The sequence below is a fragment of the Perca fluviatilis genome, chromosome 8 (assembly GCF_010015445.1).
Source record: "Perca fluviatilis chromosome 8, GENO_Pfluv_1.0, whole genome shotgun sequence".
NCBI lineage: Eukaryota > Metazoa > Chordata > Actinopteri > Perciformes > Percidae > Perca > Perca fluviatilis.
In genome coordinates this window covers 36,557,115-36,581,986 of record NC_053119.1, presented here as the reverse complement: position 1 = coordinate 36,581,986, position 24,872 = coordinate 36,557,115, and the positions used below count along the sequence as shown (strand labels likewise).

At 40.9% G+C, this 24,872-nt stretch overlaps 1 protein-coding gene across 1 annotated transcript in view; it reads right to left on the bottom strand.

The window, feature by feature from the left end:
- Window positions 1–4,127: 4,127 nt before the first annotated feature.
- The window catches only part of nup93 (nucleoporin 93), a 34,092-nt gene continuing 13,347 nt past the window's right edge, over window positions 4,128–24,872 (bottom strand). The window contains exons 4-22 of the mRNA XM_039809156.1: window positions 22,579–22,641; window positions 20,851–20,979; window positions 18,082–18,156; window positions 16,620–16,712; window positions 16,316–16,455; window positions 15,101–15,233; window positions 14,694–14,851; window positions 14,441–14,606; window positions 14,104–14,197; window positions 9,120–9,321; window positions 8,911–9,027; window positions 8,725–8,767; window positions 7,668–7,721; window positions 6,028–6,144; window positions 5,782–5,900; window positions 5,486–5,603; window positions 5,270–5,353; window positions 5,035–5,163; window positions 4,128–4,499 (exon numbers count right to left, since the gene is read on the bottom strand). Coding sequence (XP_039665090.1) covers window positions 4,389–4,499; window positions 5,035–5,163; window positions 5,270–5,353; window positions 5,486–5,603; window positions 5,782–5,900; window positions 6,028–6,144; window positions 7,668–7,721; window positions 8,725–8,767; window positions 8,911–9,027; window positions 9,120–9,321; window positions 14,104–14,197; window positions 14,441–14,606; window positions 14,694–14,851; window positions 15,101–15,233; window positions 16,316–16,455; window positions 16,620–16,712; window positions 18,082–18,156; window positions 20,851–20,979; window positions 22,579–22,641 — 2,145 coding nt within the window. The 3' untranslated portion in view covers window positions 4,128–4,388. The remainder of the gene's footprint in view (window positions 4,500–5,034; window positions 5,164–5,269; window positions 5,354–5,485; window positions 5,604–5,781; window positions 5,901–6,027; window positions 6,145–7,667; window positions 7,722–8,724; window positions 8,768–8,910; window positions 9,028–9,119; window positions 9,322–14,103; window positions 14,198–14,440; window positions 14,607–14,693; window positions 14,852–15,100; window positions 15,234–16,315; window positions 16,456–16,619; window positions 16,713–18,081; window positions 18,157–20,850; window positions 20,980–22,578; window positions 22,642–24,872) is intronic.

Sequence of the window (24,872 nt, the reverse complement as noted above, 5' to 3'; positions counted from 1 at the left end):
TGACAAGCCAGACCCACATCAAGATGTTGACCCTGGCGGCAAATTACATTTGTTGCCGCTAGGGTGAGTCTAGGGTTAGTACGCCATCTAGGCCTACTATTCAGACCACGTATAATAGCCTAATAACATAACATAAATAATATATAATATAATATAACATAACATAAAAGTGGGGTTGAGGTAGCAGCTATCTCAACCCCACTTTTAAAAAATTCGTCCTATCCCTTTAAGTTACCCACGCAATCACCACTTCTAGTATGTGAACTAGCACTACAAATCAAACAGGAATAATACAGCTAAAATGTCCACTGCAATAAAAACTACGAATCAATACCTAACTGGATTTGGAAATCTCTAAGGTGACTTCTTTTGGATCTCACATACTAAACCAAACCATACAAACATTTAAGGGGAGCTGGAAAACGATTTTGGTAGAGAAGGAATAAATTTGTTTTTTTAGTGTCAGCAGGTCAAAACAGTGTGGGGCTCAACAGTGTCTTAAGGGAAGGCCATAAGTGGGTCAGTGTATTTCCTACAGTGCCAGCTGGTCACGCCCGCAGGCCGCAATTCATATTCTCAGAAATCATCAAGCAAGCCTGCCTCTCTCTCTCTCTCTACTATTTGAGTGCAGGCCATCTGTCTTTGATGGGACAGATCAGAGCCAGAATAAGTTGTTGATAAGAGAGGCACTGTGATTTATGATGCAGGTTTGCAGCATCCATCTGGTGGCAGACTAGAATGCCTTAAAAATGAGATAATGTAGCCTATGTTGTAGTGATGGCTTGTGAAGCCTTCACGGTGAAAAATAAAAATGGTCTACAAACATTCAGATGGGCAGGGTTGTTTGCAACAAAGGATGGAAAAATCTGTTACAACTGGCTGCATATGGTTTAAAAAAAATCTATTCTCTGTTTAGAAGCGTGCCAATAGCCCGCTCCATTGAAACCTCATGACACAAAAATTGAAATGAGCTGTAAATTATTATTTAATTGTGCTGCTACAACCTCAACTGCGCACATAATTTGGACCCAAACAGCGACAGAACAATTTAGAGGAAATATTGGTAATGTTATTTATTAAGAGAGCAAAGGAGTAAGAAAGATTTGACACGTCTGGAGAGAAATATGTCAGCATTTGCACCTGTTAATGTAGCTTGGTTTTGTCCTAATGGGAAGAATTCATCTTCACATTATTTTATTCAGTATACATTTGTGGTTCTGATAACTGAGTGAATTTGAATGTCCAAATCATTAAGTGGGGAAAAAAAAAATTAAATTAAATTGATGTTATGAATGGGTGGAAAAGCCACAATTCAGCACATCTGGTGTAATTGACACAATTGATGTTACACAGCAAAACACTTTACAGTACACTGAAATAATTTCCCAGATTTTTAAAAGCACCCTTAGCTGTGTGTGTACATCGACAAATCCATGTAAACACAACACATTTTATTAATTTTTTCTTGCAGCCCCTGCATCACATCCCTGGGCACAGCAGCATCACGTGGCGATTCTTGGTCTCGTCGGCAGGGGTGCAGTGCCACCCTGGTGTTGTGAAATAGCCGGGTTATAGGAGGTGTCTGTCATCGGCCTGATTCACAACACCAGCTGCGGCACACACACCTGAGAGGCATGTCTTCTGCTGCTGGAACGTATTAAAACACACAAAGAGACAAAAACCACCGAAAGAGGAACAACTCGTGTACGGTGAGGAGCCTGTGCAGCAGATTTTAGTTGAGGATAGCTACTCTGATGTAATGTACGTGCCGGGGGGGTTCAGATTGTCGGGCGTACTATTAAGTGTTGGAGGGGCAGTGGTGAGTCTCTGCTCCCAGCACTGGGATGAGTACAACAGCATGGATCCCCATAGTACTTGGCTCTGATTTGTCTGTGGCCATGGCTGAACTCAACATCGCTGGTAGAGTTATGTGGAGCAGCCAAGACAGAATGAGCCTCCATCTGTGTTCTCTCAGGCCAGACTGAAGGACAGAGAGTGTGGGTCACACATTAAACAGAGGGGATGATGGGTGATTGTTTTCTGAAGATTTGTGCTTGGTGGCTTGCAAACCTCAGCCAACACCAGTTTTTGCTGCTAAATGTATTGGTAGGCTGTTGCCGGATACTTTCTTGGATGTTTAAGTAGATTCCAAAGGTGTTGTTAAACTGTTAATATGTGTTTTTTTCCAGATGCTTGCTAGGGTGTCTCCCTGTGGTACAGTATGCTGGGTGATACCATTCAAGCCATGCTACATTTAAGCATTACACTTTGAGAAATTACAGTTCAAGGTAAAACTGTTGACAGTTTAAATGACATTTGAGACCAATTAATGACCATTGAACCATGACCATGACGTCCAGCAAACTTCAAATAAGAGCAGATGTGAGCATTCTTCACAACCCCTTTTCACATTATTCAACAGGAAAAACACATGCCAAAACTGGGACAACACAGCGATAAATTGACTTTCTTAGATAATACGTGAAACTTGCATCCCCAAAACTTGTTCATCTAGTAAAATATTGTGAAACCTTTATCACTGATCAAGAGGAATGTCTCTTCCCTTGGCTACCCCCAGACATTACTCCTCTTGATAGAGACAGAGAGAAATGTCCCTCCAGTCCCGCAGTCGACTTCAAGCCAACCAACCATCTGCCAGGGGGGACAGGATGTGTCTGCACTACAGCCTGTGGAAACATGGCGACATCCATGCTAAGGGCCAGTAACTTACTCATGTTAAACCAGAGGGAACTGAACTGAAACTGACAATTCTTAATTTCCTTTCATCAACTGAAGAGTTTGAGGTTTACTTTATATTGACCTCAATGTTCCAACAAGATTCCTCTTCTTAGTGTCTAAGGCTAATACGTTCACACCGCAAGTCTTAATGCTTAATTCTGATTTTTTTGCTCAGATCAGATTTTTTTTTGGGCTGTTCACATCACCTTTTAAAATGTGGCCTATATCAGATTCCAGTGTGAACCGTTTGCGGTTTCGAACTGACCCGCATGCGCAAAAGAACAATAACAATGACATCAGACGCAGCATGCTGTTACACTAAAGTTAGGGAGGTTATGGAGGAAGTAAGCGTTTTCGCTTTTTTTTCCAAAATGTTTGTGTAATGGCAGCTGTAACATTAATGAGCAGGTGCTGAGGAGGAGAAGAATTAAGAGAAAGAGATCCAAATTGGCTATTTTGGCCTTTTGCGGGGTTATGGCTGCAAATTCACTAGAGTTCTGTGTGTCTTTCTAAAACGGAGCGGTTACGGTATGATTCTTCTAGTTTTGATTGACTTGAAGTATGTCCCCATACACTAATTAGGTCTAACACCTCGCTCTCCCTCCATTGACTTGCTCCATCACTGTTCTCCATGTTGTAGGCCTAGTCAAGTTTTTAATGTTACTGTCTGTGTCTAGGGCTAACTCCCGGCGGTGCATAATTGTGACAAATGTCGCTGTAGATTGACGTAAAAGTTGCATCAAATCCGCCTTGGTTGTTCACACTGCGGCCGCATTGAAAAAAAAACCTGGTCATTTGACCCACCCCAAAAAAGAAATCAGATTTGGGCCACTTTTGCCTGCAGTCTGAACGTAGCCTTAATACCTGCAGCTGCTCCCAAACACAAAATCACAATGTCTCTCTTTCAAAACAACTGTACTCTTATTGTATCAACTGAGGTTTGTTTGATCATTGTGGTTATCATTTGTACATAAGAATAAAAAAAGTGCACAAATTAGGATGACAGTATGGAGGACTAGGTTTCCTTTCAATCTGTAAATTTGTACACCTTGTTATGAGGCGTTGTATAAGAACCCCACTCTCCGGACCTCCATGGAGGAGCAGCAAAACAAATTCTGGGTACATTTGATATTATAACTGTCCAATTTGAAATGTAATATGGATATTGAATTAAGTTTCATAGTAGATGCAGAACGGTTTTGCTGTCCTTTGGCCCTTCATGTCTCTTACATGAAAATCAAAGACTTGACTGCTCTGCACATGCAACGATTACTGTGAAAACAATTTAAAATTGAGGCAAAATTAATTTTAAAACAGGCAAAATGAAAAAAACAAAAAGATGCAATAAACATTTAGTGGTTTGAAATAAAAAAAAGACAACTAAAAAGTAAACTTATTATTTTTTTTTTATTCCAAATAATCAAAGATACAAATATGAAACAACAAAACTGAAAAAAAGAGACAAAAAAGACCAGACAATAACGGGGAACTCAGATGGGTGATATAAGGATGTATCTGTTAACATAATGATGAATGTAGTATTCCATACAAAGGGAAATGGTAGACAAGTGAGTGTGTGAGAACATGACTTTGTCTGCAAAAGGTGTGTGTGTGTGTGTGTGTGTGAGTGTGCATTTGTTGAAATAGTCTCAATTCATCAGTAATTCCATCTGCACCAGTCTTGCGTTGGTGTCCCCGGCCATGTTGTAGGGAATCATACCAGCAAAGGTGATCAGGGCTCTGGCCTGGCTGCGAAGTTGCTGTTGAAAGAAGGTGGCGGCATGTAGCGTGTTAACATAATGCCACTGTTTCTGTACATCTTATCAGACTTACTGATACTACTGATTATCATACATTTGCATATATATATAGAGTATCAAGCATATTAGTAACAAACTTCATTACATTATAAAAATGCTCAAAATATGTTTGAGGTTTTAATTTACAGTGTCACATTACGTATTTCCTACAATTACCAATAACATGCTTATATTTCAATTAAAAAATGTCTCACTACAAATTTTTGTCACAATTCTTGAATATTAAAATCGAAGCGATCCTTATTAAAAATGTTTCTGCTTATATGGTGTGATTATGCCAGTGTTCGGGGTTATATTTCGAAAGTATATATATATATATATATATATATATATATATACTTTCGAAACTACAAAGTACCAATGTTTGTTATGGGTCTTGCAAATGCAGTATCCATCTATTGTGCCCTAATTTACTATTTATCTGGTTCAGCTGTTTCAGGCTGTCCCTCTGCTCTATCAAAGTCTGTCTTCTCACCATGTCTCTGTCCTCTATGGTCCTCTGTGGTCGCCCTGGCGTGCCCGCTTGCACCCCCTTCAGGCGTTTGTGCTGAGTGAACAGGATGTTCATGGTGGCCAACAGCACTTCAGACAGGTTGTGGCGCACCTGGGGACACAGAGGACACTTTTAGAAAGAGCAAAAGAATAATGCTGTGTAGTGTATTATGAGAAAGTCTGAAAGTCCCTTTTGAGTGTGCAGATCTTGATCTCACCTCATCACTGAAGTTCCTGAAAGCAGCCACTCTCTCCTCCACGCTGTCCTGGCTGAGCGGAAGGAGCTTTAAACGCTCCATCACCTGACAAGGACACACAGAGAAGAGACGGCATTAACAGAGGAGCCTCACGTAGTCCACGCAGTAGCATCACGTCAACACAGGAATCGCGGTGTCACAAACTAGGTGCGTGACAAAATGTTGGGTTGCACTCACGTCGTAGGCTCTGTCAACGTGACCTGCGTGGTACTCATCAAAGAACGTTGTCAGGTCTAACAGCAGGTAGAAAGTGCTATCAACGGACTTGTCTCCGGATACGCCCTGAGAACGATACCTGCAGTGGAAAGAGGAAATTATTTCATTTTTATATGATGCTCTTAATTAGATTCAGTGTGTGTGTGTGTGTGTGTGTGCGATAAGATAGACTTCCCTCACTACAGCAGCTCAAATGCAACAAACAGATTAGAAGAAATACACATTAAATATAAGAGTGTGCGTGTGTGTGTCCGTACCTCTCAGCAATAGCCACTGCAGTGTTTTTTAGCCTCTCCTTGTTGGACTGGGGAGCACTGGCCTGGGCAATGACTGGACTCAACAGCCTGTTCATCAACTCCAGCACCTTATCTGGGTTCTACACAGAGACAAATAGAGAGAAACAGTGAGAGGTCTCTAAACCAATGGCAGCAAATGACAGCAGCTTTGCAGAAACACAAGTGCAGTATATGGATGCAGAGATCGCAGAGGAAAGGTCTGCTCACCTTGGCCAGCTCGTAGAGTTTGACCGCCTCCTCAAACAGGCCCTTGTTCTCAGCCTCTAGAGCCACTTTACTAATGATGGCTCTGGTGTCCCCGGCGAACTTATCTATGACTCCAGGCTAGAGGGAGGAGACGAGATCAGAGTGAGACGGAGAATGCTACAGTTCTGACGGTAGAGCAGAGGGTAACTATCCTTAAGTTGTTAGTCTGAATTCAGCAACCAAACATGAGATCAAATAAATACATCAAATAAAAGCAAAATGCAAATTAGGTAAGGTAACAAAATCCTGACATCTGATCCATCAACATCTATGGCATTGCATTCATATGACTGTTTTTTGTTTTTCTCTCTCGAAAGAGTGAAATGGGATCCTGTTAGCAGAATGGAGAATGTGGGTTAGTCCATGTCAGAAAACTATATTCATATCCACCACTACCAAAGTAGTAAGCATGCCCTTGATATGCTACCAGTGATGGGCTAACTATTAGAAAATATTTTACAACCAACATTTTCATATCTAACAAAAAACACGTACCAGTGCTACATTTAATCTGACATAGATTAGCTGCACCAGAATGGCTTCTTTAAATTCTTTAACTAATCAAAATGTTTAAGGGCTGGCCTAAATAGCCCTTGCGTTATGATAGATGTATTGAAAAGAGTAAACAGGTTTCTCTTATCAGGTAATTCTCCAATTATGCTTAAAAAGTGCAGCCTAGACACTTTTGCAATTAGAAACGAAATTAGTTTTTTTTTTTAAATCAAATTCCCACTGCAACAATTTTACAGCACAAAGACTTTTAGTACAAATATTCTTCTTTTTCAAAACACTGACTCTGACTAAACTGTGATTGCTAATTGATCTTAGTGCCACATTAACCATATTTTACCAGAAGACAGACTGGAAAAGCGGGTTGGACTTTTCAGTAAAGCCTTAAATGTTTCAGGTCTGAGCTACATGACCAGGATATTGTTCAGTTAACGTTCCTTCTATGAATTGTACTGAATAAAAGAAGTCGGAGTTGCCTTCATAAAACTCAAATTCAGCAAACTGCCATCTGTAGTGTTGTACTGGCAATCCACCAAAAAGTCTATGTATGTGCAACCACCACGGCAATATTAATTTAACATGGCATTAGCTAAGTAGTAAATATTCTGCAGTGCAACCCTTGATCGGTCAGATTCACAAGACTGACAAAACAGGTACCCCAGTGTGTCTTGTGGGTGGAATGAAACATACAGCAATGTGACTTTCAGGAGAATAAAATAACCTTTAAACATCACATCTTGAAGAGTGCTGCAGGCACAGTGATCAATGTCAAGACACTTTGGAAGTGAAGGCTACAATGAAACATTGTGGAGAGCTTTTTAATCCATGACATTGGAACAAAATGCTGCTAAATAGAGAGTTTCGAAACACGTAGAAGGCGTGTTGAAGAAAGGGAGGATTTCTGTCTGTCTAACTGACTGAAACCTCCCACGTAGAGCAGAGTCACAGAGTGACAGAAGAACGTTGTGAAGCAGAGAAAGAGGACGAGAGAGGCATGGCAAGAGAGCAGCTGAGAGGCAAAGGCATGTACAGTAATAGAAACAACAACCACCGTAGAGACGAGGGAGAGATCAAAGACACATTCTTCCTACCTTTCTACTGCCATCCTTCTCTAATCTCCCCAACAGCATGTCAAACTGTAAAAAAAAAAAATCAGATATACCATATCAAAAACATGTAAAGTATACAGTGTAATACCAGAGAAACGAGTACAATATGTACAACAGCCCTGAAATAAACCCTTCTTGAAGTGCATTTAAAAGGTCCGGTGTGTAACGTTGCCTGTTCACAAACTTGTCCTTTTTCATGAATATTTACCTCCACCATCAATTCCAAGTATTCCTTCTGGCTTGAAATTTTACATTTGCTTTCGCAATAACTGGGGTAGACGCTCCATATTCATGCACCATCTTGAAATACGTTAGCCGGTAAGGGACATATAGGACATACTGCTCCACCTTTTGCGTTTTCGCCGTCACATGATAAACTCCCAGGTGCTGCTAATGCTGCTAATGGGTATTGTAGCTTCCCGGCCCCGGCAAGTTTGAAGAAGGAAACATGGAGGACCACACATATTCAAAATCCAAATTTCAGGAACAGGAGTCTTCTTCTTCGCCCCGGATATTGAAAAGAGCAAGAGACCGGCTTTTTGAAGCGTGAAGGCTACCGTAGCTGTAATATGTTCTTTGAACTGCGTGGCGCAAGAGAGTTGATTGCGATATAGGATCTCAACGCTAGATGGGAGAAATTCACACACATTGGACCTTTAAACAAAGTCTAAAAATAAAAAGCATTACATTTTTAGCTAAATGTAACAGTTTTACTTTTAGTATTTAAATATGCAACACTTATTAGTTAAACAGCAAAATCTGAATATCTGAGATGAAGGAGAACAATTAAATGGATATGCTCTGACCCTCTTAAAGTAACAAGACTCCAAAAGGGATCTAGTGACATGCAGATTCTAAAACCTCACCCAGGCCCCCCAAAACCCCCCCCCCCCAACCCGATTGGCCCTTTTTTTTTTTTTTTTTTTTTTTTTTTTTTTTTAAAATTAATAAAAAAAATTTATATTTTTTTTTTATGCGCTGTGTGTTTTTATTTGGGGCCCCCCCCCCCCCCCTCCCAAAAAAAATTTCCCCCCCCCACACAACGCATGAACATGTTTTCTCCCTGGCTGTCTTTCTCATTGCTGCAGAACGACACAAACAGTAGGAATTAGAAACAGGCATTGTAGTGAAAATCACTTTGTCGCACATCCTTCTCTCCCTTTACAAACTGTCTGTATAGTATAGGGTCAGAGGAAGAATCGGACTGTGGTGTAGGATTACCTACCGTAAGAAGTAGAAGTACTGCAGGGCTTCCCGTGGATCAGTAGACTCAAACTTGCGAGTGTACAGCATGAGCAAACGGATAAAGTTGAGGCGGGGGCCCGGGGGGGGGGGGGGGGGGGGGGGGCGCCCGAAAAAAAAAATTTTTTTTTTTTTTTGGTTTTTTTTTTTTTTTCCCCCCCCCCCCCACAAAAAAAAAAAAAAAAAAAATGATTGAACTCACACAGCTGAGCGCTTTGCCCGGACGACTTCAGCAACAGCCCCAGCTCGTACAGGACCAACGCCACGTGCACAGCATGACTCCGAAGTCTCTCTACACGAAACAAGAAAGCCACGGCCGCCTCAAACTGAGCTGTCAGGAACAACACCTGGAAATACAGGAAGGGCTGCTGGCTCGCAGAGAAATGGGACTCTCCTGTTGGACAAAAGATGAGAGAGTTGGTTTAGATGACACTGAAAAAAACTTCCATACGGTGTTGAAGTATTTCTGCATTACCATAAAACCCAGGGTTCAACATTTTGCCCACCAGCCAAATGGCTAGTGAATGTTAAAATTTTACCAGCCAACTCAATTGATTAGCATTGTTTTTTGGGCCGTTGAGTGAAGCAAATCTACCAGCCACTTACATATCTTACCAGCATTTGGCTGGTGCATGGTGCTAATTTTGAACCCTGCTTAAACCTGGATGTAATTTAAGGCTACGCCCACACTACATTGTTTAATTTTAAAACAGCATTTTAAAATGAAAACGATCTCCGTCCTCATGAGTCTTTTAGCACTTAACGTTTTCACATCTAATCTCCGTCAATATAACATGCCTGAAAAAAGCATATTACAGACCATTCACTTGTGCCGGTAAGGCTGATAATGCTGGGAACGAGAATTGTCACAAATCGCTTGAATAATAGCTTGCCTCTAGCGGATGTAAGCAATAGTAGCATTATAACATGCAGAAATTAACTTCACAACAGCTGCTAGCATCAACAACCAGGTCAGACACGGCTATAATTCGTTATCCATGTTGAATTAACCACTGGTAGTCAGGGCTGATGTTTGTTTTCTTCTAGAAAAGGGTCACGCACAGGGGGCATGTCATGACTGATAAGACCCAATCAAGGAGCGAAAGTGATGTTTTCAAACTAAAACAGGGTCAGCAGCGTTAAAGGTTACATTTCATGATGTCTCCGTTTTAGGGGCTCGGAAATTCCGCAGTAGTGTGGAAGTGAGGCATAAACGTAGCAAAAAATATGCCATTTAAAACGAAAACGTATTAGTGTGAATATAGCCTCAGGAGAAAATAGGTCACACCTCTAATGTCAACATCTGACTACTATGTGCAAAACGTTTCTTTATTTCTTCTAAATAATTGAGAAACTTTAAAAATGACTACGGTTTTAAATTTAACTGCCAAAATCAAACTAGCAACAGCACTCTCCTTTCTGGACAAAAGACAATGCAAAGAGTTCAAATAAAAAATAAAAAAAAAGATAAAATAAAACAAGATTTTGGCTGGAAGTGGTCACACTGCCCAAAACTTAAATTCTACATTCATTTTTTAATAAATTCGTGGGAGATGTATTTTTTGGGCATTGTTGTATTCGTAGTGACAGTGGAGAGGTGACAGGAAGTAAGGGGGACTTACAACAAGGGTCATCAGCCAACTGGGGACACTGGGGTTTATTTATTTTGTTTACAGTTTATTAAACTTACTAAAGTTGTGGTATTGTGTCAGCAGTGTGGGTGTTTCAGTGTTTAATACAATGGAATTAATGACTATCTGACAGTTACTATAGAAAATATTCGATTGCCATTATTGAATATATTGTAATGTATAATAGCCATTGAATGGCACCAGTTTAACTCTGGGTCTATACATGCCATGTCAACAGTTCGACAGTTGCTATGGCAACTTGCATGTAAGAATTCGAAAACATTCTGTCAAGCGCAGGTACTTAGTCATCAAGTTTACTTTTTAATTATAATCCCTAATCCTCTTGCTGGCTGAAAGTTTGAGGAGTAGAACAGGGTGAACCATGTCAGCCATTTTATTGCCTTATCTCATACTACCAGCACTTTAGTTCAAAAAGGGAAAGCGCATGAGAGAAGAGAGGGAGAGAGCGATGAAGAAGGGAAAAGGACGAAGGAGGAGAGATAAGAGTGTGGGTGTGAGGGGGAGGGGGAAAGAGCTGCAGCAGATTGTGCAAACAAGAGATGAGAAAGAACAAATGCTCATGCAAGGAGAGAACACGTAAAAGAGGACGGAAACCAGTGGGAGGAAAGAGGGGAAACAGCTGTGCAGGTGTACGGAGAAACAGGGATAGAGGATAAAAGGAGAGGACAGAGAGTCAGTGAACAAAAGGACAGAGAAACAGAGAACAGACGAAGCTGGCGAGCACTGGCAGTATGTGAGAGAAATTAAGAAAGGCTTTGGGCTTTACGTCCCGCTGTGAAGCAAGATGGAGGAAAACAAAGAATACTGTGCCAGACAACCGAAGGAGCCGAGCAGCATGAGAGAAAACAGAATGAGGCTTCAGGCTGTACTTCCCAATGAGCAGCGAGAGAGTGGGAGAGGGGAAATGGGAGAGGGTGAAGGCTACTGAGCGAGGAAAGGAGTGCTGTCTTATCTGAATGGAGCAGGATCAGCCCGTGGAGAAGGCAACACCCAGGGGAGAAAACTAGGCTCTCTCAATCTGTGGGAGTGAAGGCCTCATGCCCTTACGCTCCCCTTATTTTGTGCATCAGGGGGCATGCGGTTGTTACAGAGGGTAGTTTGATTTTGAAATTACTTGTGTGATTAATTGTGTGAAAAATCAAAGTCAAAGCCTTATCTTTGTCGTTTACTTTTTCTCTGTTGTATATTATATTTCAATCACAGAACTGGAGAAGGCATACAATTATTTCACTGCACAATGTAGAGATATTTTGAGTATGTGACAAAAAATAAAAAATAAAACTTGAAACCTTGAGCCTTTCCGCTTACATTTTCTTGTGTACAACTCCATGTGCAAGACCATGACTGCTTTTGCGGAAGGACTATCCAAAAGTGTGCCCCTTGTCCCCTCTTGTAATATTTATCATGTTGAAACATCAAGAAGACCGAGTTCTTGAAGAGAGAACAGGGCAGCAGTGGGATGCAGCCAGGAGGAAGCATGGTTGGACGAGAGTTAAAAGCTGCAGCTGTTTCTTTTTACTTTATTGAAGGCATTTGATAAGGCCCATAGAGAGACAAAGCAGGAGAGATGTTATTTCATTTTGCAGTGACTGGCAGTTGAAGCACTTCCAAGAAGACAAGAAACTCTGATGGCTGAATCATACGTGGTACAAAAGATGAGAAACTGTGTTGCTATGTCTACATTTGGCAGTCTAAAAATCAATTCCAAACAGATTCTGGCTCATTCATCCACAAACTCATGAACTTTTGTTCCTGCCTTCTTCGACAAAGGATTCACAGTTGCTGAGGCTCATGGGTACTGTAGTGTTTAAGGCGGTTTACCATACCAAATTGGTAAAAAACATGATTCTTCAGAAAGTAAGCTGAATTATTCATAGCCGTTTGCTTTAGTGTTGTTAAATTATCCATGGGTTTCTCTGTGGAGGAAAATTGAGGCTTTCAATTTCTTTATTTATATTTTTCAAAGGTGGCTTATCCATATCTGCAAATTGAAGTTTTTGGGTGATTATGCGTGCATACACACATATTTTGTCCGCAGCCTTGACAATTACCTCATGTGCTGGCAATGGGCGGGGGAGTTTACACGTACAGCTGTACACCACCAGAAGTGTTTATTACTTGAATTCCTAATTGTACAGTAGGCTCTCTGCAGTCTGCAGTTCAGTGCCGGCTGCAGAGACGTTGCGCAGCGAGCTCGGGCGAGCGCAGAGAGAGAAAGAAAGTGGACTGGAGCAGTGAACAAGAACGTTCATTTACGGTATTTCTGATTATTTCACAGCGGTTACATTCTAAAGCACAGTGAGACAAAATCATTGTGTGTTTTTTGCTGCGGCAACTTGTGACTTGTGCACCCCTATTTCCAACCAATGACATAATTTGTCCCGCCCAGGTCGTTAGCGACCCTGGTCGTGTGCAATTTACATTTAAATTGACCCGAGTCTCGAAGCCAAGTCAGTCAACGGGTTAAACCTTTCAAACACAAAGTCCACCCTGGTTCAGCCCTTCGGTGTGAAAGGGGTATTACATTCCTTCAGTCATGGCGGGCCGCCAACTACTGCTGCCTGGGGAGTCTGTGGCTCAGGAGTAGGGTTGGGTATTGTTTGGTTTTTTTTCGATTCCGGTGCTAAATCGATACTTTTAAAACGGTGCCGGGTGCCTGAACCGGTACTTTTCAATAAAGTTAAAAAAGAAGAAAAAAAATAAGGGTAGTAAACAACAGTCAGTGACTTGTTTAAAGATTTAATAATAATGTAATAACTATAACTATAACAATAACAATAACTTATTTCACCAGTAAATTGCTGTTGAACCCCAGATGGGAAAAGGGTATTTTACAATTACTGTGAATGCACCACAAGGCTACCTGTTTTAAGTGAATGCACCGTCTGTGTTGTTTAATTCCAACAACGGCAGCTGCAAGTGAACGCACCGTCTGTGTTGTTTAATTCCGACAACGGCAGCTGCAAGTGAACGTCTGTGTTGTTTAATTCCGACCATACAAACATACTGTATATCTATGAATTGCGACAACGGCAGCTGCTGCTGCGCTGCAAAGCAGACTGTGACATCCCGCTGTTGAAGTCCTCCACAGTGAAATACAGTCACACTTTACACTGTTTAACGTTAGCTGTCAGCATTTTACCGGTGTTTAATCCAGCTGCTAGCTAAAGGTAGGCTAACGTTACATGCTGTCAGGTGTAGTGTAAAGTCAAGTACCGAAATGAGGCACCGAAACTTTCGTTCTTATTCGGTCTCGTTACTACCGTTTACGTCGGCACCGGTTCCCTATTGGCACCGAGTTTCGGTACCCAACCCTACTCAGGAGGTACCAATCCGAACCCCAAATCCCATCCCTTCGGTGTGTGAATGTTTATCTAATGAGGGGGCACCTTGTAGTTTGTAAAGCTACACTAAAGCACTTTGAGTGGTGGCTAAAACCAGAAAAGCGCTATAAAAATGCAGGTCATTTACATAACAATGATTCCTCACAGTGAGGTATACAGATTTAAAATGCAGTTCCATACCATAGTCCTCCAGCAGCTGTTTCTGCAGCTGTGGCAGGGTCAGTCTGTCCTGAAGAGAGCTGCTGCCGTCATCATCAAAACACACCTGGTTCAACTGCAGGGACAAAACGTGGTACACACGATGTAAAAATAACGGAAGGAAATACACAACTTTGGTTTAAAGGAAGACTGCTTCACTAAACAAACAGACAAGTCAAAAGGTTGCCAACAGTGAAGCCTTGAAAATAAGCTTTAAATAATGATCATTAACTGGGTCAGCTTCTCCTCTGGTCAGTGCACTAATGCTTTATATTTAAATAAACCAAAAAGAAATACGTCAAAATGAAGTATACTGTACCTTAAGCCAGAGGTAGTCTTCAGTCTTGTCTGCCACCTCTCCATGGTTATCACTGATGTCACATTTCCCGATCAGGCAGTAGACGGCTCTCTTGTAAGGGTCAGCGCTGTTCCTCAGCACTCTGCGGTAGTGGAGACGAAGCTTGTTCTCTGAAGTCGGGGAAAGGCTGAAAGGAGGAGATTCAGAGGCATTAAGTGATGATACAGTTTTACCTTTTACCTCTAAAAATATGAAGACAAGGAGGCGTTCTTACCGTCTGTCAGGGCTGTTCATATACTCCTGAAACCAGGTCTTGAAGTCTCCTAGCTGATGTTGCACTCTGTTCACAACCTGCATGGCTGCATTCAGATCTCCACAACGCAGACAGTAATAGATCACAGCCCACACCGGATGGCCCTCGATCTCACCATCCTGTTGCACACAAATATATTTAGTAAAGTGGTGACAATATTCCATGTCGATTGTCGAAGAAAGATTCTGCTCCCATATTAGTTTCTGACCTGAGCATAAATTGAGCTTGTTCTAACAAACTCATCATGTAGCAGTTTACAATCTGACCGTTACGATTGGCAGGATTACCAAAAATAAAAAAAAAAGACATTCTGTATATGTGCAATATAACTGGCAGAAGCGAAAAAAAAAAACTCTTGTGTGTGTTACCTGCATGCCAGGCAGGGGCCCTGGTAGTTTAATGTTGAGGAAGCTGCGTACTAGTTGGTACGTTCCTGGCACTCCTCCTAGTTGAGCCTGATGGAGGTTCCCAAACACAGTGACCATGGTGTAGTTTTTATAACTGGGGGACACACACACACACACACACACACACACACACACACACACACACACACACACACACACACACACACACACACACACACACACACACACACACACACACACACACACACACAAGTTCATCAACATGGTGCAGTTTGGCAAAAATTTAAACTACTGTATGTCCAGTCCACTAAAAGCTCATGCTGTGTTTCATTTACCTCGGAAGTCAGAACTGGGAATGACATCACACCCAAGTGGACCACATTCCATTAAAAAGTCAGAAAACCATTATATTTAACAGGTGTGGGGGGGCGGGGGGGACTCTAGTCTCGCTTTGCCAGACCTTCCTCCACAGCGCCGCGAGGGAGGGTCTGGCTAGTCCACACAGCATTCAGGGATGGGAGAAAAACGTGCTCCGATTTATTGGTATTTCTTTAAACCAATCACAATCGTCTTGAGTGCCGCTAAGTGCCGGACGCAGGTACAGTGCCTCTTCAAAATAGACTCGGGAAGGAACTTTTTTTTATGTGCATATAGGGAGACGAGCTTTGGAATTTAAATGGCTGTTGAGTGTGTGATGAGGATTTTATTAGAAAAAAACCGATAAATATAATTGGATTGTCGGTCCTAGATCGGAGGATGTTTCCCGAATCGAGTTTAGAATGGCAACACAAAGAAAACGGAAGGTGAGGGACATCCGGCCGAAAAAGAGGGACATCTGGCGGAACGTCCGGCAGCACCGGAACAATCCCGTAAATGAAACCTCTTCGATATAGACTAGGGGGACTCCAGCCAGGACAGTACTGTGTGTACGACTGATTTAATGAGACACAAATATAGACCGATGGAATAGACAGAAGTGCTAATAAACAGTATATTCTTACAGTTTTCACTACTGTTTGATGCTCGGAGCAGCCATGTTAAATTGTGGTGTCAGGGTTGGTGAGGTTCTCCCGACTTGAGGGGGTGTTCCATTTAAAACTTCTGACTAGAAACTCGGAAATTCTGACTTCCCAGTTCAACTGGAACACACCATTAACCTCTTCAAAAACAAGACCAACCACTGCACTTTAGAAAAACAAAAACAAGCACAGTTACCTGTTCTCTAGGAAGCTGAGCGCCTGGCGTACGAAGGCCATTTGCATTTCAACTGAAGTGCGACTTTTGAGAGTGTCTTTGGCTGGAACCAGCAACACATCGGTCATCTGCTTCACCATCAGCCACATGTCTGATACATTCTGGAGGGAAGAATGAGGGCGACAGTCACAGTTACATAAAGGCATGTATAGAGAAAACAGAATGCATATTAGCAGTCAGAGTAAAACCTGACCTATATCTTTGCAGAGGACAAAATGATTAAATCTGAAAATAACAATTTCATGGTGATAGTAGATGTTCTTACCTTGTCATCCAGGCTTTCTGCTACAGAAGCACATAAATCTCCCAGATTAGGCTGAATGTGACCATTCACTATCTTCTCATTGAAAACGTAAATCTAAAAGCGGAAGAGGTGGTGATAAAGGGAGAGAAAGAGGAAAAAAAGGGTAAGTGATAAACTCCCCAAATTGTCAAATGCTAAATTTTCAGGTTACATTTCTACATTTGCAAATGAATGTTTCAAAAATTGAAATCCACCTACAACTTCATCCACACTATGACCATCGAGTGAAATGGTTCACCACAAAAAACAAGAAAAAAAGGATCAAAATGTTTAAAAGGTCATCAAAGAGGATAAAAAAAACAAGACAAATGACGCCGCATGCAATGTGTCGACACATGGTCAGAGGAAAAGGCCACAATAAATGACTGTGTCATGTAGCAGATCAGAGACAAACAAAGAGAGAACGAGAAGGTCAGACAGGATGATGAGAGGGAGAGAGGGACGGTCGAGAGACACAGAGACAAAGTGAGAGAGAATTACCCAGAGTCCCCCTGTAACACCCAATCAATCAATATGTTTGATCTGCCACTTCCTGTCTTGCTGTGACCCCATTTTAACTGAATTATCAGACAGAGGGCACTTTAACTAGTCAATTCAAGAGGTATGTTCTCTTTAGATTTAAGTATTGTTGTACAAAAATGTCTGTTTTATGGAAAATTCATTTAACAGATTAAACTGAAGCTATCACAGCCAGAAATATAATCTCTGTTCACAAATAAAAATAAAAAAAATACTGAGGTTTGTAACAGAGCCTGACTGGTAAATCAGGGGGTAATATTAGCCTATCACATCGGTGTCGGCATACATGTCTGAAACTGCGTCACCATACAGAGTTTTTCCACCGGACAGCACTGACCAGGTTTTTATTTATTTATTTATTTTTGTTCAATTGTAAAATGCCACGCTCAGCGCATCTTCTGGTCACAATTCTTTATTATACAAAATTGAAAGATTCTTATTAAAAATGCTTATTTTATGTTTTCAAATGGGGGGAAAAAACTTAGAACTACATTTCTGACTTTTTTTTATTTTAAAGATATTTTTTGGGGCATTTTTAGACCTTATTGACAGGACAGCTGAAGAAATGAAAGGGGAGTGAGAGGGGGAATGACATGCAGCAAATGGCCGCAGGTCGGAATCGAAGCTGGGCCCGCTGCATCGAGGAGTAAACCTCTATATATGGGCGCCCGCTCTACCAACTGAGCTATCCGGGCGCCCTACATTTCTGACTTTGATGCTCCCCAGTGGTAGAATTAGAAGAAAGAAAAAAAAAAAAAAAATAGACACTGTGACACTGAGATAAATAGGATGGAAGTTATTTTGCATCTAGTATACATTTTTACTGTTTGTACTAAATGTAAAGGTGTGCCCTTACCTGGAGTTTCCATGTACAACAAAATGATTAGACTGAAAGGCGACTCACCTGTCGCCCATAGGCCACCTCCACGCTGTCCAATGCACTTCTTCCTGGAGCTGCCACTTCACTCACAAAGCTGGGCTACAATGAACAGTGAGGCAGCAGATGACTTAATAAATACACTGCACACAAGCAAGTAGCATTACTAAAAGAAAGTTAAATAAAGCTAGAAACAGCCAAAACGCCAACCATGTACCAATAAAACTGTTAATTGTGTCTAATGTGACAATCATTTAGCATCTTAAATGAATCCGTTTTTTTAAAGTGAAAATTCTGTATATCGTTTCCAGCCCAGATAGAAGGACAATCTGTCCAGTGTTTCCCTGCCTGTGGCCCAATGCAGGCTGGGATAAGCTCCCACAGGATGACACAAGGGATAAAAGTATTGTACTTTACCCAGGGTGACAATATATATAGAAAGTATGGATCTCAGATGAAACAGTTATTCTGGTTAGTTTTGATGAGTTGGTAAACAGCTATGAGTACAGTGTCAAGAAATCAGCTTGAGAGACTTGAGACTTCCTTTTAAGTAGACGTATTCAGTCCAAGAAGTTAAAATATATAACAATATGCTTTTTGTGCATGTGACTAAATTAAAGATTTTGCTTAAAAAATGTAATATTAAAATGTCAATATTTTCTACACAGTCTAGAACCTTGGTCACTAAGACCGAGAAGTATGTTTAAAATAAGTAGGCCCAAAGGCCCAAAATAGACTTTTCTGTGTCATCTATACTACCTCCACCAAGGAGGTTATGTTTTAAATTTGGTTGGTCTGTTTGTTGGTTTGTCTGTCTGTCGGCAGGATTACTAAACAACTACTGGACCGTTTTTTTTTTTTTTTATGAAACTTGGTGGAAGGGTAGTAGCACGGACCAAGAAAGAAACCGTTATGTTTTGGAGCGAATCCGGATCACGGGGCGAATACACAAGTCATGTAGTACTTTAGTTAACATTGTGAGACAGGGCATTTGTGCTGCATTGATTTGGTGTCTAAATAATCAGAAAAATTTGTTCCAGACTGGGAAAATTCACACTGCATTAACATTGTGAGATAGGGCTTTCTTTGGAAAAGCTCTGCGCTCTCCGATTGCCCTTCTAGTTATTAAAAAGAAACAGTGGTGGACGTGCATCTTCTTTTAGGACACGTTCACTGTCTAGAACAGATCTAGTACTAGAGTCCGGATCGGGCCGAATTTTTCTGTCCGAGCCTGGCCCGCGTCCGACAGAGCCGTGTCCGAACCCGGCCCGAGCCCGACAGGCTTTAAGAAATTTATGTCCGAGCCCGACCCGAGCCCGACACAGTTAAAATCTCATCTTTTTTCCTCTCATACTAATGACACATGTAGGCTACGTTTATTTGTGTGGAAAGCCCTTTTTTATTAAGCAACTGTAGGAAGACATTCGGAAATGTCAACAGATGAGCGCATCAGCGCATACGGGGCAACAAGCGCACGTTAATCAGCTGTTAAAATGTTCAATGTGTTAACCTTTCCTGATCGCTTCGTTTCCGACCGTGATCAGAAAACCAGGGGAGACTCATTACCTCCAGGGCCGACGTTAGAACATGAATAACCACTAACTCTGCTCCGGTTGCATCTACAACACGTCTGCTTCCTCTTTTTCTTTTTTTTTTCAGAACTATTTAACAAGAACAAGGGATATAAGGGTTACAGCATATTTACCACATAAGAGTTTGGCAAATATCATACAAAAAATAAAAATAAAAAAAGATTTAAAAAAAAATAAAAATAAAATATATATAAAATAAAATAAAAATAAATAAATAAGAAAGCCGCTTCCTCTTTTTCTATCTCTTTTCTGCCCACTTCCCACACACCACCCACACCCACACCTCTCTTAAAAGGAGCCGCAGCACCATTTTACAACAAATTCCTTATCGCGCTGATGTGACCGAGCCCGACCCGACCCCGACCATAATCTCTAAATATCTGTCCGAACCCGGCCCGTCGGGACCCGTCGGGACCCGTTGGCCTCGGGTCGGGTATCCATGTCTTATGTAGTACAGAGCTGGGTTCATGTGGCAACCTCAAATTAGCCGACATACTGATATAATATACTCTCATCACCAAAAAAATAACTTAATACCAAAATTAGCACAATACCAAAATTAGCTTTTCCGTAAAAACATGTTATCTAAGGTGTCCAGCAGACTGAGACAGTTTCTCTTTTGTTGGTAAAGATAGATTTTTTTTCAAGGGGAACTATGCAGTTTTGTTGGGCTTAATTTAACATAACTGAACAGCTTCGGAGTCATTGGAATGGTTAAATTACTTTTTTCGAGTTGAATGGTGGTCGTCTCGCTTCCCCCTAGCGCCTGTGAGCGGAAAACCACCCTTGCAGCACCAGGAAGTATCGCGTGATATCAGGTCTTGCGATGTAACAAAGTGCTTCACGGCACTGCATACATACACGCCCCCATTCAGGAACCGGCTAGCACAAGAACAAGGTAGCGATGGAGTTTTTCACACTGTTGTCATGGCTGAGCCGGCAAAAAAGAAGCAGAAAGCTAGGAAAGCACTATCGGAGGAACAGAGAAAGAGGAAACGACAGACTGACTGAGCGATGAGTCACGAGTAAACATCGGAGCTGCCAAATATCTATTCATAAGCTGTAGGGGGAGCTCTATAGAGAAACCTACGAGCAAAAAGCGAAAAGAAATGGCCAAAACTGCACAGCGCCCCTTTACGGCGGTCATTTCTTGAACTGTGGAGGTCCTTCCTCCTAAAGCAGCTCTGTGTTGTGCTTCCTGTACCTCCACATCTTGACTGAAGTCCAGTGCGTCCTCTCCTGCTCCGAGTAGTGTGTGCAACACTCTCTGCTTCACCTGCTCCCACTGGACCAGCATGGACTCACGGTGGTACTCCTCAGCCAACAGGAACGTCTGAAACATAGCAAAGTAGGAAACATGTATTACTGCACGCAGGTTAGGAATGATACTCTAAATGCTGTGCCTTGATAACAGTGATCTTTTTGAAACAGCATGTTTGACTCTGAAGACAGACTTGCAAGCTGCAGAACATTTGAAAATGAGAACAAGACAGTTTAGCTGGTTTTGCAATACAAACTCTCGCTATTATACTATATCATTAATAGCTAACATAATGCCTTGCCTCACATGCGAGGTGCTAAATATGATGGGATTCAATTATGCAATGAGATGGGTGGGTATATTGGCATCAGTAGATGGGTGGAGGGCAGAGTAGATTCTAGCAATTGATTTAGTGCAAGAAGAATTCTCTCCAGTAGCCAGAAAACCTAGGGTACACGCACGCAGCACATAAAAACACGCACACCACATTTAGCAGCAGACCCCTGTCAAGATTGTACTACTCCATCAGGACACAGTGCCGTCTATTTTTATTCTCCATAGAGACTCAAAGTGAGATAATGGGAACGTGAGATAATTGAATCTTTCCAATCTTCAGCTCAGGGAGAAACAAATGTAGACTAAAGCTACCATTTACTTTGTTAACTTGGTCACTGCCCGGATGCCAAAGCATTTACTTTTAACATTTCTGAGTCATATAACTGCGATCTGTCAAACCTATGATGGAATCAAGAAAGTGCAGCGCAGAAATGACAAGGATGAATTTGAGGTCATTTAAAAAAAAAAAAAGAAAAAAAGAAGTGTCCTCATTACATCCATAGTTTGTGGATCAGAGAGAACTGAAATGAAATGTCCTTCACAATCTCTTAACAATCAAATTAAAGAGATTCTCAGCAAAAATCATCCGATATATTGTGATCAGATATTTGCATCTCTCCAATAATGATATCAGTATCTGCCTTAAAAATCCCAAACCTTTAACATTTAAATGAAATCATATTTATGTCAAGCTATTGCTGGAAGACTAGACAATATTGTTGTGTAGCGGGCCAAAAGCACACATTTTGTGTGATGTAAAAGGTAAAACAATCAGATATAAATCTGCAAGAACATCTTTAACATTGGCTTTCTTTTTAATCGGTGCATTTAAATGTTCCACCCTAGCACACAAGTGTTTTTCTCCTCTCTCAGGGAGCAGAGAGAGATAATGGGAACGGCAGCTAATTAAACGCAGGGTCTATTAGCTCTGCACATAGGGGAAGCCATTTCAAAACCATTCCCTAAAGGTTTACACCAGAAGGACTTTTAGATCTCAGCAAGCAGAAATTAATAAAAATGTGGTTTATAAGTGATCCTATATTGTGATGTGCTAATGTTTATACACAATGCAGTGCTGAAAACTCATCGGATTTTGGAAAACTAAATATGAGGCAAACAAAGAACCACTAATGTATCTGACCATAGAGTCTGATTACATATTGTCTTGTTAAAAGTAAACAATTTCACCTGTAAAGAAAAAAAAAAAGAAATTCTGAGATGTGGGTTTTGTAGGCCTGTGACCTGGTTTTCCACACTATAGGATCCAGATTCTGTCTACCCATCTGCAGCTCTTTTTCGACCCGAAACACCATCAGACACTAGGCAGATACTGACCCTGCGGCGAGACTCCTCGATGGCTGACAGGAGGGCGTTGTCCCTTTCATTCTTCAAGAAGCCCTGTGGATGAGGCATGGACAGACAGAGAGAGGCCGAGACGTGTGACAAACAGAGAAAAAAAGACAGAAACAGAGAGAGAAAGCAGGATATGTTAGCTTGAACATTGGGGACAAAATGAAGCAGAGATAAAGTGTATGCGGAGAGTTCTAGGGGGACAGATTTAGCAGGAGCACCATACTTTGCTCTACGGGAGACAGAAGCTGCTTCTCTATTTTCCATCCTGTTTTTCTCTGCCCTTCTAGACATGTGCAGTCTCACACAGTGTCAGGATTAGTCAAACGAATGGTCGATGTTTTACACAGCAGTCAGCATAGACCTCCATTTTGAAGTAATCTCAAGATGGCTGCCCCTGCATACATACACCCCCCTCCTCTGGTCTTTCCTATGAAAATGGTAATTATTCACATCCTACTCAACCGATAATAAAACTACTTCTCTTATACACAAGATCTGAGCTATCAAGTGAGTAAGTGGTACTTCTGTAACAACTGGAGTGTGCAGGAGAGAACACGACAGCGCTCTTCGGAGGGAAATTCAGTGACCGCTGACTTGCATAAAGGAACAGACATTTTGAGAAAGCACCAAAATGGTGGCTGCACCGTAATGCACTCTTTAGCGTCCTCTTAAAGCAAACACGAGAGTGCGTCACCAGCAGCGTGACGCACGTAAGAAATCTCTTCTTTCTCGTACAGAAAATCATGATACAAGTGGAGCATTTTAATAGGAGGAACAATGACAGCTCATTAGCTGCGAATGAGTCAGAACCAAGGAAAAAAAACATCGTCTCATCTCTTTATTCAGAAATACTGACAAAAGAGCCAGGAATGCTTTTGGTTCTAGATATATTTAGCTACATCCGGTTTGACACCAGAAGGAGGTAGAATTTCACATGAAAAACAAGGTAAGATGGTAAGGTCAAACATTAAATATGTTTTACTGCTTTAAGAAAAAAATACTTAAAAAAAAAAAGTGGGATTAAAAACATGAGCCAGGCCAAAACTGTTCACTGATCACCATAAACTGAACTAATGTTTTGTTTCTCAATTGATCATCAAGACAAGAAAATGTCAAAAATAATGCCAAGTAGCTATCTCGAATACCAGAGGGCTAAATATCACTCTTAATAACTTATTCTGTTTTATCAATAGGGCTGCAACTAATGACTATTTTCATCATCTACTAATCTGCTGGTTCTTTCATCAATGACTTGTTTTGCTTATAAAATGTCTGAAAATAGTTTTTAAAATGGCCATCACAATTTCTGAAAGCCACATTATCTTCTTCAAAAGTGTTGTTTTGCCAGACCAACAGTCAAGAAAGATTTTCTCTTTGGAGTTTGGACTGTTTAACAATACCAAAAATAAATAAAAAATTTAAAAAAAGTATTTCATTTACAATATGAAATGGAGAAAAACAGCAAATCCACAAATTGTAGAAGCTGGAATCAGCAAATAATAGTTTATCAGTTAAGAATTATCAGAATTGTCATTTCCTTGCGATAATCTAATTGTCAAATAATATTAAAAAAAAAACCTGTGAAGTTGTAAATGTAAAGTTCTACACCACAAAGACAAGAAAGAAAAACACCAAAAATAGAATAATTGTCTTTTAAATCAGCATTTGTTTAAAGGCTGACTCGAGCTCCATTTTTTCCGGGTTTTCAAATGAAAACGCTCTCTCCACTTTGGCAAAAAGAAGTGACGCGGGTAACCACAGTAAGCTAATCAATAAGGTTATGAATAATGTGAATGCAAGTTTGGAAACGGCACAGAAGCTAAGCAATGTAACGTTACTGCTGTGGATGGCTGCCACATTAATTCAGATCCGAATGCCACACTATTACACAAACAAATTAATCGATCAAGGCAGCAGTATACGGTAAAATTACTGCTTCTGTCAAAGGAGTGTGGTGGATTTGAAGAATTGAGAGAGAATTTGAGAGGGCTGTCTGACGGCAAGGTAAAGCGGTGAATATATATTATAAATATTGTGTACACTGAAACTTTTTTTTTTTTTTTAGGTACAGTACCAGCCAAAAGTTTGGACACACTTTCCCATTCACTTGAATGAGAAAGTGTCTCCAAACTTTTGACTGGTACTGTACATTACTATGTACTTTTAACTATATATTTTAATTATTAAAATTACTTTGAAAAAGTAAGTTAGTTAGCTAATAAAAGAAAAATGACTAGGGATCAGAAAAAAATCAAGATGGCGTTCTGAAGTTTCCA